At 42.4% G+C, this 13780-nt stretch overlaps 2 protein-coding genes across 6 annotated transcripts in view; one reads left to right on the top strand and one right to left on the bottom strand.

Moving 5' to 3' along the window:
• The window catches only part of LOC116059974, an 86510-nt gene that overhangs the window by 1074 nt on the left and 71656 nt on the right, over positions 1 to 13780 (bottom strand). For 3 of the 5 annotated variants that reach the window (XM_031313259.2, XM_031313255.2, XM_031313253.2), the window contains 3 exons: positions 13314 to 13411; positions 10091 to 10160; positions 7753 to 9246 (listed from right to left, as the gene is read on the bottom strand). In XM_031313259.2, the coding sequence (XP_031169119.1) occupies positions 8995 to 9246; positions 10091 to 10160; positions 13314 to 13411 (420 nt within the window). In that variant the 3' untranslated portion in view covers positions 7753 to 8994. Of the gene's footprint in view, positions 1 to 7751; positions 9247 to 10090; positions 10161 to 13313; positions 13412 to 13780 lie in introns of those variants that run through there. The other 2 variants (XM_035995877.1, XM_035995878.1) reach the window with 2 other exon arrangements.
• Positions 1406 to 3139, top strand: ascl1a (achaete-scute family bHLH transcription factor 1a). The gene is made up of 2 exons (XM_031313265.2): positions 1406 to 2170; positions 2286 to 3139. The coding sequence occupies exon 1, from the start codon at positions 1555 to 1557 to the stop codon at positions 2155 to 2157; it is 603 nt and encodes a 200-aa protein (XP_031169125.1). The 5' UTR covers positions 1406 to 1554; the 3' UTR covers positions 2158 to 2170; positions 2286 to 3139.

Here is a 13780-nt window from a genome sequence, read left to right on the forward strand (position 1 = left end):
AAACTGAAAACAATCTGATTTTACTCCGTTTAACTGCACATACACGCGCTGCACATGCACGCGCAATCACAGAAAAACAGAGCGGCAATACCGTTCGTTCTTGGTTTTGTTCCGCGCTGAAAGACGTGTTTTATCATTCTGCGCTTTTCAAAGCGACAATAATCGGCTGAACACATCGCGTCCACGCTACTGTAACCATATCGGGTGTATCAAATCATACACAAAGCCTCCTCCAAACAGCTTCTTAGGGCCCCTCCGCAGATTTGCGCCCCTCCGTTCCGCCTGCAGCGAGGCTGATGATCCGCTGTAATCAAAGTGGAAAATTCGGCCTCTGACGCACAATAGTCCCTCAAATGAGCGGCATTCAGACGCGTCTGTAACGTTAACAATACAACTAGACTGTGTTTATTGAGTTGAAACGCCAGCGACCAAGTGATTTACATGCAGCGCTCTCAGATAAACTCCGGCATGACTCTGCATGGTTCGCAGCGAGGTGAGCTGCATTTCAGCACCACAGTTTGGTCCAGAGCTGCCAAGAAAAATCAAACGACAAAGTAATAACATATATTACTTCTTATTCTGAAATATGAATGTATTTTTTCTTGCTTCCCTGCATAGATCTTCATTTTAAAGCTATATTACTCTGGAGAAACGGAATGTTCATTTAATGATCTATATTTCCAAAGACAAACTCTGAAACACTTTGCATTGTTTTCTAGACTAGATTTTAGAATACACTGACTGTTTTGATGTCACCTGTTGAAATGACTTTCAAACGTAATTTCTGAACTCGCTAAGCATCTCTGACCACTCTAATTGCGTCAGTTTAGTGAAACACAAAGGGAAGTCCTCACACTTATCGTAACTTTACAAAAAGTCCATTTCAGACATGACTTTTCAAAACAAATTGGTATATTGAGCTCTAAGTTACAATCTATTCCTTAAAAGATCTCTAAATGGCCCAATGAGAGCGTTTTTCATGATGATTTCCAAAATAATGACAAAAAGAACAGATTTTTATTCTGTCATTAAAAATCAACACAAACAGGTTGCTAGGTTTGGAACAAGACACTAAAGTGCTGCAGCTGTAAAGTAGGCTACTGACTCTGTTGTGAACTTCTTGTCCTGAACGGGACTCTGTGTTGAAAACTTTCCTCTCCGCTCTGCCGCACACCTAGCTGACACCCGTGATAGACAGATAGATAGATACATAGATAGAAAGAAAAACTCACCACTGACTGTTTGTTTAGTGCTTCAAGTGGCACGCGTCCGACGCGCGCAATGCACCGGCACCGGGGCAGGGGCAGGAGCCCAAGGTGAATCCACGCGACCGGAGGGCGTGGCCAATCCCCCATCCAAGCCTATTGAAAAGCAGTGGCGTCTTTCCTCGAGCACTCAGAACAGCTTTAAGGAACGCGCGAGGCAGCAGCCCAGCGGAGTGCCCCCATTGAAACAAGTGCGCGTCAAACAGCTAAACCACGTGAACGGCACGAGCGGGACGCACCGCCTCGAGACTTTGTGATTCTTTATAAGTTTGTTTTTTTACTGCCAGGAATGGACTTCACAGCCAAGATGGAAATTAGCGTCAGCCAGCAGCATCTCATGCCGCCCGCTTGTTTCTTTTCCGCCGCGGCGGCGCAGAGCATCCAGCTGAGCCCCAGCGGCAGCAGTCAGGGCAGCGGGAAGTCGGTGTCCAAGCAGCCCAAGAGGCAGCGCTCTTCCTCTCCCGAGCTGCTTCGGTGCAAGCGGAGACTGAACTTCGCGGGTTTCGGCTACAGTCTTCCGCCGCAGCAGCCGCACGCAGTGGCGCGGAGAAACGAAAGGGAGCGCAACCGGGTGAAACTGGTCAACAACGGCTTTGCCACTCTGCGGGAGCACGTCCCCAACGGCGCCGCCAACAAGAAGATGAGCAAGGTGGAGACGCTGCGCTCAGCCGTGGAGTACATCCGCGCCCTGCAGCAGCTACTGGACGAGCACGACGCGGTGAGCGCGGCGTTTCAGTCCGGCGTCCTGTCGCCCACCATGTCGCAGGGATACTCCGCTGACATGAACTCCATGGCAGGTTCACCGGTGTCCTCCTACTCATCCGACGAGGGCTCCTACGATCCTCTCAGTCCAGAGGAGCAGGAACTGCTAGACTTCACCAACTGGTTCTGAGCATCCATAGAAGGTACGAATAGACTTAATGTTATCGGAGTTAATAGCAAACACTATTATAGATGAACTTTCATGATAAACACCCCGAACAGTGGCTTATAACATTTCTTTTTTTCCTCTTCTCACAGAAATATGGATCAACTCACTTTCCTGTTGGAGTACGCGTGCCTGGGATGGTCCCGGAGGCGGCTGGGTGTCCTCAAGAACAAGACGCACTGTCCTTAAACGCCCGGTCCTCCCAGACTGACAGAAAGACAGACACGGCCTTAACGTCCCAAAAAATTGGGCAAAATCTGGCCGGAGATCAGCGCCAAAGGATTAAAGGAAGACGGGTCTCCTGACAGCGTGGGAATCCAAGCTTCTTTGCATTTGCCCATGATAAACAAAACAAACAAAAAACCCTAAAGTGAATTCATGCTCTTCAGCAGCACATTAAAACATTATTTAATACGTTGCTCTTCAACTATGCTAAATCCAATCACAGAACACCAACCCTTTGGTAAACCTCTCAGACGTTTTAATTCAGAAAATGCTTCCAAGTCGCGGATTTATTCTATAAAATTCTATATCAAACGCTTTTTTGAAATATATTAAGATATTTTTGTATGTAAGATATTTATAGATGTTTTGTACACATCCTTTTGTATATATTTTGTCTATATATTGCGAAGTTGCTTCTATACCTCCTGCCTATGTAGACGTGTAGTCTATTATTCTCTGGCTCTTCTGTTCATGAGGTTTCCAGGAGTTTGACACTCCTTTATTTTAGCACCAACGTGTCTTATTTAATAGCAAAACCATGTTATTGCATTATGTCATGAAGTTCACAATGATCAAAACTTATGCAGCTATTGTCCAAACAGAGCGCAATGGCCATGCATTGTCTCTTATACCGCCAGCTCTATATTACAGATGTTGAAAAAAGAAGTCTTATAACCATATTTTCTACACTAGTCCAAGAATAAAGTGATTTGCTACTGAATTATTTTCTCTGTCTTATTTTTTGGGGTGTATTTATTGGAGGGAGGGCACTTTTGGTTACAGCTTTCAACATGTGGTTAGATACATACTGCACTGTAGAGGGACAAAAAGGATTAGAAACAACTTTTACGCACGATATATATATATATGTATATATACGATATGTTTTCGTCTGTCGAAATTTACAAGGCTCCTTCAAGCCTTTAGTCACATCCCCCATGTCCAAGTCTGCCCATTCTGTTTTGTAAAATTGGACACTATCTACAACAGAATTGATTCATTTTGCGCAAGCGCAAAAAGTAGCCAAATCTGGTGTCACAAGAGTACAATTTAAGCCATTTCTGTTTATTTCAAAGCATGCACAGATATGAAATCCTACTAAACACGTAAGATACGGGCACTGATGAAATGTGGTTTCTCCTAAGAAATACATCTTAAAGTTACCAAACACCATTTTCATAAAACTAATTTCTTCTGTTTATTTAAAACGCCTTGTCCTCATAGTTTGGACTGTGCCATGAAGAGAGGCTGGTGCAGCTTTAAACGGTGCGTTAGCTCCTGGCATAAAAAAAAAATATATATATATCTTATTGGCATCAGCATCTATAATGTTCGTGTACACAAACGGGCTGAAACTTAGAGAAAGCACCAAAGTTGTAGCTTTCATGTGGAAGTATTTTTCATCTAAACCTCCCAAATCGAATGCAACTTTGAGGAAAAATTAAACAACGAGAACATTTCTTTGCCAGTGTCTTTTAAATTAGCACATGGAGGGCGGTAAGGGGGATGATCACCAAACGATTTTAAGGTAGAGCTTGTGTTTCTGCAAAACTAAGTTTGACAGGTAGGGCGGAGGCTGCAGCCGGACGCGTGTCTGCTTTAATGAGTGAATGGGGTTTGTGTGGTGGTCGAGTGGAGACACAGAGCTGAATTGGCTGATGGCGTGTGCCTCCTGACAGCAGCATGCCGCTGAACATACAATAACCACCTGGGAAGGAGGGAAAAAGCCCCGTCTGTGTGTCTGTGTGTGTGTGTGTGTGTCTGAAGATACTTTGGCTGGTCTTGTTTTTTATAAAGCTTTTTTGATAATAAACTCAAATCGTATCAAATTAAGAAATTAACACATTTGACTCTCAGTTTTATTTTAATAATGAAATATTTCATTCACAAAGAGAAACTTACTGCAAAACCGCGTGATGTGTTCGGGCTCATTGTGCAAGATGCGCGTGCGCTGCATCAGTTGCTCTCAAAGGAGGGTTCATGGGCCTATAGGGGGCCATGAGTGGGGGAAGAGGGTCACACTTGAAAAATGAGCAACAAGAAAAAAACTAGTCGTTGTTGTAAAAACTTGCAAATTTGTAAAAATGACTATTTAATTTAGGCTTTTACTTGCATCACGGTTGTCTCCTGTCATAAAATACAGCAACAAAAAGCATTCCAGGGATTACATGTTTTTCTGTTTGAGACATATGTAAACACACAGCAGTTTATTATCTTAAAGTAAGTCTGGATTCCAAAATGCTCATCGATCAATGTCTGCTATTGTTCAAACTGTCCAAAAACTCTTTGGGAGTTAAAGTAAAGAACAGCCAACCCATACAACCCGGTCCTGCTCTCATTCCCAAATTAATTGACAGGCCTTTTCATTCACAAACTACGAGACAACAACTACATGTTATTTTCCTGATGCAATGTTTTGTTTATATCAGGAATTTGTGTAAACCGCAGTAAATTGAACCTATATTCAATTCTGACAATCTTATAAAACAATAAAATGTGAATTTTACTTCAACTCTTCCCTTGTATGTCTGAATATACCTCAAACCTATATGTAAAACAAACTCAGGCTTCTAACATGACACCCTGCAAAGCTGTGAGTCACATCAACATCTGCATTTTTCTACTTTATTTGGATAAAAAATAAATGATGATTTAACTAATCATGTCTAATAAAAGACAATACAGTCAGTGAAATACACAGTTAAAACATATTATTATATAATTAACAAACCACCCAACAATATGTAAACTGAGTGTATGACTAAAGTTAAAGCTGGTGGAAGCACTTTACTTTTGGCAGCGTGGGGTAAAAATTCCATAATAATCTTTCTGCATAATGTAATTCAATTGGTCTGAGAGAAAATTAGACTTCAGCATCTCCTCTTGAGTTTGTTTTAAGGCTTTGGATAGTCTAGCTGTCATGGAGACTTTGGTCAATCTCAGGTCATTTCAGAGAGAGAGAGCGTTTCTATTGGCTGCTCTGTGCATGAATATGCCTGTGCAACAAAGAGGAGAGAGAGAGAGAGAGCTGCAGGAAGAGGTCTCACTCTACTTCAAATTTTGTTTTTCTTTTTTTTTTTTTGCTTTCTACCTACTGCAGCTTTAATGCATATGTGATACAATACAAACATTTTTACTCCAATTGTGTAGGAGATCCTGACGTAGCAGACACACTTTGAACAGGAAATTACTGTCTAAGCTGAGGCTGCTGCTTGTCTTGGGGGCAACGTAGGAAAGATTTTATTGGGTGGGGGGGGGTTCCTTCTAACCAATCAGTGTGCAAAACACCTGAACATCTTTCTTGGAGCTGACAAAACTGTAACTGTAAGCTCTGCTTCATTTTTTTGTAATATTAGGTCATTAGAAATAGTACAATGTTGCAAACCTGCTTCCCCTGTACTGTTGTAGAGGTCATGACCAAAATGTAGCACAATGCTGATCATGCAACATTTTAGCAATAACAGTATATAAACTGTTAAAACAAACACAAAGTGTGTTCTCAAGAACCCAAACTAAGCTATTTGGATCATGTCTTAGAGACTTAAACCCTCTCAGAATTGCTACCGTCGTTTTAAAAGAGTAATAAAACCATCGTGAAAGTTATCAACAGGAATTACAGGTACAAATTCATCCTATCCTACCCATCCTACATTTTTTCTTCACCCGTTAGCAACAGATTGTAATAACTAAAGGTCACAGTAAAATAAGGGCGTTATTGCAGCTGAGGGAAGAAAAGGCAAAAGTAGTGGAGGATACTGAAGACAAACACTGATAATAATCTTTATTTGACATCAAAGTAAGATCAAAGGGTTATATTATATGTATAACTTATAAATGGCAGAGTTGAATGTGCGAAGAGTATTTTTAAAAGAAAAAGGTTTCACGTTAGGTTGTAGAATCACAGTCTTGTTTGTTGGAGGGTTTTTCCATGATGACATATGCTACGTACAGGACATCCCTGATCTTGCGTCCCGGTTTGCTGCTTGTCAGAGTCCATTATGTTTTCTTCTGTGGCAGTCTGTCAAGCATGTATGAACCGCAGGAGAGCATGGCCATATCTAATTGGCAAAGTTGAGGCAAAACAATGGCTCAAACTATATTAGTTGAATATCTCATTGAATATCATTCATCAGTGTTGATTAAGTTGGATAAAAGAGGACAACAGTCTGAGTGGCTCAAATCAGAACAATAAGCAGTTGTTGCATCAGAAGATTTACATGAGCCCCGCCCCTGAAGCAGTGCATCCGGGCGAGTTTGTAGAATGAGTTTGGGAGGGTTTATCTAATGCTGTGGTGCATTTTAAAGCTTTGTCAAACTGCAGTGAAAAATGATGCTGCAGAACATTTCAGGACCATAGACAGCACTTTCACAGCTCTATGAAATGTCATGTAGCTAACAGGCCCATTTCATATGGCTTTTCTTGTAGCGTTTTCTAAACGTATCTGTCATTATCCAATTAATGATGAAACTATCAAGGATTCTGAAGAAGTTATAAGTGAAAGTGAAATGAAGTTGTAAAAGTAAATCTAGCAAGAGCACAGTGTCCTCTCTATGTTTACATCATAAATCAATGTGTGAAAGGAAGGCTTTATGTCATGCATTCAATACACACTGTAGTTTAAAGAGACACAAATAATATAATAATAACAATAATTTGGGGGTTATGGTGCTGCCCATGGCCATCTCTTTTATTTGGATGTGAAAGAGGTATTCAGATCCAGTCCTTTACTAAAAGTACTAATACCACACGGTAAAAATACTCTGTTACAAGTAAAAGTCCTGCATTGTAAATGTTATTTAAGTAAAAGTATGTAAGTATCATCATGAAAATGTACTTAAAGTATTAAAAGTAAAAGTACTCAATGCAGAAGAATCCTCACATTTTGGAAACTAGAAACGATCCAAACAGTTCTGTCAATTAACATGTTTAATGGTCTAATCATTTCAGCTGCAGCTTGTAGGCCAATATATTGTTGGGTAGTTTAATTTATAATAAAACATCATATTTTATAAACTACATGTGTTTTGTGTGCAAAAATCTTAATTTGTAAAGTAACTAGTAACTAAAGCTGTCAGATTCATGTAGTTACAATATTTCCCTATGAAATGTAGTGGAGTAAAAGTAGAAAGTGTCATTAAAAGAAAAGAGATACAAATACCTTAAATTTGTACTTAAGTACAGTACTGTAAGTAAATGTACTTAGTTACATTCCACCACTGTGTGAAAGTCATCTTTGTGGATTAAATAATTCTTCAATTCTCCAATCTTGAAGATCTCTGTTTGGTTCTCTTTGGCAGCACCTGTGGCGATAAGCAGTAACAGATGTGAGCGTATTTTGCGTTAGCTCCCCCTACCCTCTCTGGTGGACTAACTACAGCTGGGTGATGGACAACGCTTCACTAAATGTGCGCCACTAGTGATTTTTCCCAGGAATGTCTCCACAGACACCCAGTTTGTAATATTGCAAATACAACAGCTTTCATCAGTGGGCCATAGGCTCAGTCACCATTGTGTTATCTCATTCGGCGGCAAATGGTGGCTGAGCAGACATTTATTTAAACAAAAATCTTTGAGATTATTACTTTAAGAAGAATTTGGCGAGTCGCGCAGATTCATGCTGCATTTACGCAATGTCGACAGAATGAAAAGAAAAAAACATCTTTTATTACAATTTGGGAGTGTTTACCCATTATTCCAAGGCATTTAGCCCCGTTGCTAGACTTGTAGATACTAGATAAACAGCCTTAATGAGCTTCTTTTGTTGCGTTACGCATTCGTGAGAGCTCCTTTTATAGCTGAGTCGATTGTATTCGTGTTTAAAGCCACAGATAGTGGATTTTTCCCCAAAAAGCTATGTATGACCTATGTACAGAGACCCTGCACTCTGCCTGAATTTTCTCTTTTCGTCTTATTTTACTGTGTTCGGGACATTTCTGGTCATCAACCTCTATAAAAAGGTAGCGACTGGGGACCAGATCATCAGCACGCATCCAAGAGGAAGAGACGAAAATGGTGGACATTGCGCCAAAAAATGCAAATATAGCGAGAGGCAAAACGCAAAGTGAACAAACCCAAAACGAGAGTGAATCTGGGGTTGGCTTTCGTTCAGCCAGGAGAAGGGGCCAACTTTGAATGTTGTCCTTAAAAACCGCAACCAACAAATCCTACTCATTTTGCCTTTAATTTTATTTTACTACCGCTGGTGCATTTGCAGCCATTTTTCCAATCCCCAAATCTCCGACCATGAGAGGCTGATGTGATTGTTGTTTTCTCCTCTGCTGCTCGTAATTACGGTTTAAATGATATGACGGGAAGGCAGTGCTGATCATGGTGATCCTATTGGAATGAATTAAAACATTTCGTGAAATTTCATTACTTTAAATTAAAGATCATAAAGAATTGATAACTTTCCTTGTAGGATGAAAAATGACTACAGTGCCTAATTCGCTCCCTTGAATTTAAGTGTCTCTGTTTCTTGCATGTCATCTTTTCACACAAGACTACAGTACTGATAATTGCAGTGGCATTAATGCTGATACCTGAGCCACAAAGGGCAGACGGTGCAGTGACTGAGGTCAGAGGTGGCTGGAGTCATCGAGAGGGTTGGAGATGACCGACTTGTGAATGAGTATGAAGAGGGGCAGGTAGGCCAGGAAGTCCAGCAGGTCCAGGGGGGGAATGTGCTGCAGCTCCAGTCTGATGGCCGCCTCCTGCTCCAGATGGATTCCCCCAGCCTTCAGCTCCAACAGAAGCTGCTCTGCACTGATGAAGCCCCGCTGAGCTCCAGCGTCTCCTCGTTGCTCCTCCATGAGGAACAGGAACAGTTGCTATACAATAATAATATTTGACATAAATACCTTTAAAAACAAGGTAAACTGTCTTTGGACTCACTATAAGCAGGGTAGAGAGTGTGTGGGTGTATGCTCATGTGTGAGTGTGTGTTGTATTGTGCGTGATTCTCAGGGGAGCCTCAGATTACCTCGACCTGTTTCTAGTCTTGTTTGAGTGCACCTGTTTGCACAGTTAATGCAGTCAAGGTGATAATTGTTGGGGGAGGGATGGGGGGTGGGGGGCGGGACGAATAATCCTTCTGGCAATTAGCCCATTCTCATGTTCCTCCTGCCTTTCAGTTGTTCAGTACTTCCTTGTATGAATGAGGGCTGGGCCTGCTTGTGTGCAGCCAGCTGGTAGGCCAATCCCGGTCCATCTGAGATGAGCCATGTGTCTCAGGCTGATTACAGGGCTGGGCGGAGTGGACGGCATGTTCACTGCTGGGCACTTTAATGAGATTAAGGCCTTGCTAATCTATGAAAAGGGGAAAGCACCCCTCTCTTTCTCCCTCTGGCTTGCTTCCCTCATTTCTATGCATGAGGACTGAGTGTCTTTCATTAAAAAAAAGCTAGCTTTACAAAGCACGCTTTGGAATTGCTCTTCAAAGTGTTTACCAGTATTTATTTCATTATAATTATACCCGCGGAGCCATGAAAGAGAGGCGGAGACGGTGTTTGTGGCATGAATGTGACTAATGTGAGAGTTAATCTGATGCTGCATGGATGTAAAGTACACATTGTGAAACCAAATTCAAGAGTATAAACATGTGGTGGGGAGTTCTATGCCAGCATACGTTTGGGAGAATTTGAATTTGAACTGCAATCCAAACCATTTTATTACCTTTGCTTTGAAGAGCCTCACTTCTAACGAGCGGAAGTCCATGTTGGTGATTAGTGATCGCATAAACTCACTGGAAGAAAAAAGTAAAATGATTATTTGCTGAACGTTGCTTCTGCAAAAGAACATGTGAGCATATTTTTCAAAAGAAGTACTCCATTGATTTAGTATTGCATATTCATAAAGAGAGAAAAGAGAGATTTAATCAAGAATGGGGCAGCAGAGCTTGGCTCGACTCTCAGTGCCTTGTATGGGTCAATCTAGATCCTACACTTATTTCATTACACCCTTCCTGTTTGGTAAATGCCCACGCCCTTTGTTTGTAACGCAGGTTTTCGGTTATAAATTTGGTGGCTCCAAGCCCAAAGCAAGGTAACCCTGACGACATGATCAGGGTTACTTTTCCGACATGGGTGAGTGTTGAGTGTCAAATCAGTGCAGTGCACCTTTAACAAGCCTACGTTTGTTGTGAATCACGATAAAAATAAACTCATTCATCGTATTGGTAAATACTTTGGTTGCCACTGCGGACAATTTCAGGACAATGTGTTCCTGGCGGCGGGTGATTTTTGGCGGGTCATTTCCATGCGATGTTGTGTTTGCAGAGATGTGATGGTAAAGTGTTCTGAGCCCATTGTGGTTGCTCACAGTGGCCTGGCTGCCAAACAATACTTGGGCACACGTGGACATCCCGCCACAGTAACGGATAAAACTGCTCTGGTTTTGGGGACAGTGGGTGTGGGGGAAGCTAGAGCAGGGTGAGCGGGGTTTTGTGTTGAGGTTTAGGGAGGGGAATAAGCAACCAGGGCACACTCTGGTGCTATGTGACCACTCTCAAACAACAAAATCTAGGTCCATTTGGATAATGAGAGGGAGAGACGACTGATTGTGTTGGGACAGACCTCTCCTGTCCAGCGTGTGGCACAGCGACGGTCATCCCTTCTCTAACGAGCACCCGGTGTTAATGAGCCCCTCCTCGCCGTGCGCTCAATGGCCTGATAGAGCGAATAATGGCCAAGCACTAGGCCACCGAGTGCAATGCACGCCTGAGTGCTCCCTGTGCTGTGATTGGCCCTTGTCCTCTAACCATGGTGCAGGCAGGGGCTTGATGGGGATGAAGCGAGACAGGGCAGCTAATGATCATTAATTGCACTTGGTTTGCAGTAAAAGAGTCCAAATGCTGTTGCGCTAAGGACACCGCCGTGATAATGGCTAGCGTAAACGAGGGGCTAGGGGACTGGTGATGGACTGCGAGGAAGATAATAGCAGCCTAACCCATTTTCTTTTTGTCGGACCTCCTCTGGCACCCTGCTGTGGCCAACATAGAAGACGTCTCGCTTACGTAATGCCCAAAATTTTGGCGGCCTCCTCATTGGGGAGCCGGTATACAGTCCAGCGGGGGGTGAAGGGATGCAAACATATTCTGACCTAGTTTGATTTGACAGAATTGAGAGTTGTTTTGGGGTATTTTTGAGCGGGCTGCAGTGACGCTGTGCTCACTGGGTAAGAGGGAACTCTATGGAGGAGGAGGGACTCCTGTTTTGTCAGACAAGTTCATTTGGCGGGGAGCTGGTCGAGGTCATATTTTCACCAACTTTAGCGATCCTTCGTTCCCTGACTCATTTTATCCAGTGAATTTCCCGGAGCGAAGACACTTACAGTAACTGTCAGTGCATGCATGCTCACAAATCCAACACAAGGGACAAGGGATGAAAGTGACAATAACAATGACTGCGATGGCTCCACTGATGCTGTTTGGGAATCCTGTATGGCAATGTGCTTCTTGGCAGATCATGTGACTTGCCCTGAGGGAATGTGGCGCTGTGTGAGGTGGACTTGTTTGGGAGCACAATGCTTCACAGGGACAGATGGGCTGAGTCAAGAGCCAAAACAGCACAGCACAGAGGGCGAGAGGTAGGCAACAAGAGAGCCGGATTAGAGACATGAGAGGCATGGACAGTTAAAGTTGAAAAGAAAAGAGGAGGGTTCGGGGGAAGGGTGCAATTAGTGAGAGGTAAAAATTGGAAGAAGAAAAATAAATCTATATAAAAAGGCAGGAAACACCTCCTCAGATTTCAAAGCCTTACATGATCAGAAGGCTGATTGTGTAACTACTGTTGCAGCTCATTTCTAAAATAGGATTAGAGACAACAGGATTAACTGAAACAGGTAAGAGGATCAATTTAGTTCAGTTGGGATGAGATGACAGAAGGATGCTGTTGTTTTCTCCTTGTTTAGCAGCTGGCATTATGAACGCTGATCTTCTCTCTTCTTATTATTTAAATTGCAAAAAGGAGTTCTGTGAAAAGAGGTTTAATATGCTCATTCATTATCATTACTTTAATTGCCGTCATACAGAGGAGACACCCTGGTCTCTCTGTGCCAGTGGAGCAGGCAGTCTACAGGCCTCCTCTAATACACAACACAAAGGGCTGGCCGTAAATCAGAGGACCCATGACCCTGACCCTGTCTTCGCTAAGAGGGAGCTCTCACTCTGGGGTGAGGGCTTTGGGAGCAGGCCTTGACCCTCGGAGACCTCCAGAGTAGGCTTGGCTCCACACACTTCTGTCTGTAGGAAGCTATACAGCCCAGGGCAAGAAAAAAGCGATGTGTGTGGGAATCTGTGGCGTATGGGGCATAATGTAGAGACAAATACGCTAAGGATGAGGCCAATCAGAGTGATGTTTTCTGTCTGCACAGGGTCCAATATAGGGCCGCATCTAACTTTTATTATCGATTAATCTGCAGATTGTTTTCTTGATTAATCATTTTAGTCAAAAAAATGTCAAAACATTGTGAAAAATGCCTGTTTATAATCTCCCACTGCCCACGTTAACACCCTTAAATGTCTTCTTTTATTTGACCAACAGTCCAATAAAACAAATATATTCAATCTAAAGTGAAATCAATCTAAAAAAATCTGCCAATTCCCACATTTGAGAAGCTAAAACCAGAGAATGATTAGCATTTTTGACTAATTGATTCATTATTTTAGTTCTAATGCATATGCGGTTATCATTCCAAACTCATAACTCTGACTTCTAAAGTCATATGAAATGTTTGAAGACACAGGGAGAAGAGGATCAAAGGAAGACCCACACACGACGACAAAATCACTGGAACTAATTTGCGTACACACTCTTATTCCTATTTATGGAAGGTCAGGGACTCCTCTTCCGGCTTCATTGAGGAGTTCAGAGTGTGGTGTCTGCTGAAGGTCACTTACTCCATGGTGGCTATTTTCTGTGCCAGACTAGCAATCACAGCAAAGAGCCTCAGATCCACAAGCCCATCTGTCACTCTGAAGTCCACCATCTCCAGGATCTAAACAAGAAACCCAGCCATAAATCCAGAACTTTGGGTCAGACTGAAATATCTGAACAACTATTGGATGGATTGCCATGACACTGTGTCTAAACATTCATAATCCCCAGAGGATGAATCCTACTGACTTTTGTGATCCTTTCGTGACTTTTTCCTTGGGGTTAATATTTGTGGTTTTGAGTGAAATGTCTCGATGGATTGCAATGATATTTGATACACACATTCATGATTAGCTGTACTTAGGTGATCCTCTGATTTTCCTTCTAGCGCCACCATCAGATCAAAATTTTAATTTGTCCAATACTTTGACTATGACCAAATACCTGCAGAACTAATAAGCTAATTAGCAAATGTTAGCATGCTAACACA

The sequence above is a fragment of the Sander lucioperca genome, chromosome 20 (assembly GCF_008315115.2).
Source record: "Sander lucioperca isolate FBNREF2018 chromosome 20, SLUC_FBN_1.2, whole genome shotgun sequence".
Classification (NCBI taxonomy): Eukaryota; Metazoa; Chordata; class Actinopteri; order Perciformes; family Percidae; genus Sander; species Sander lucioperca.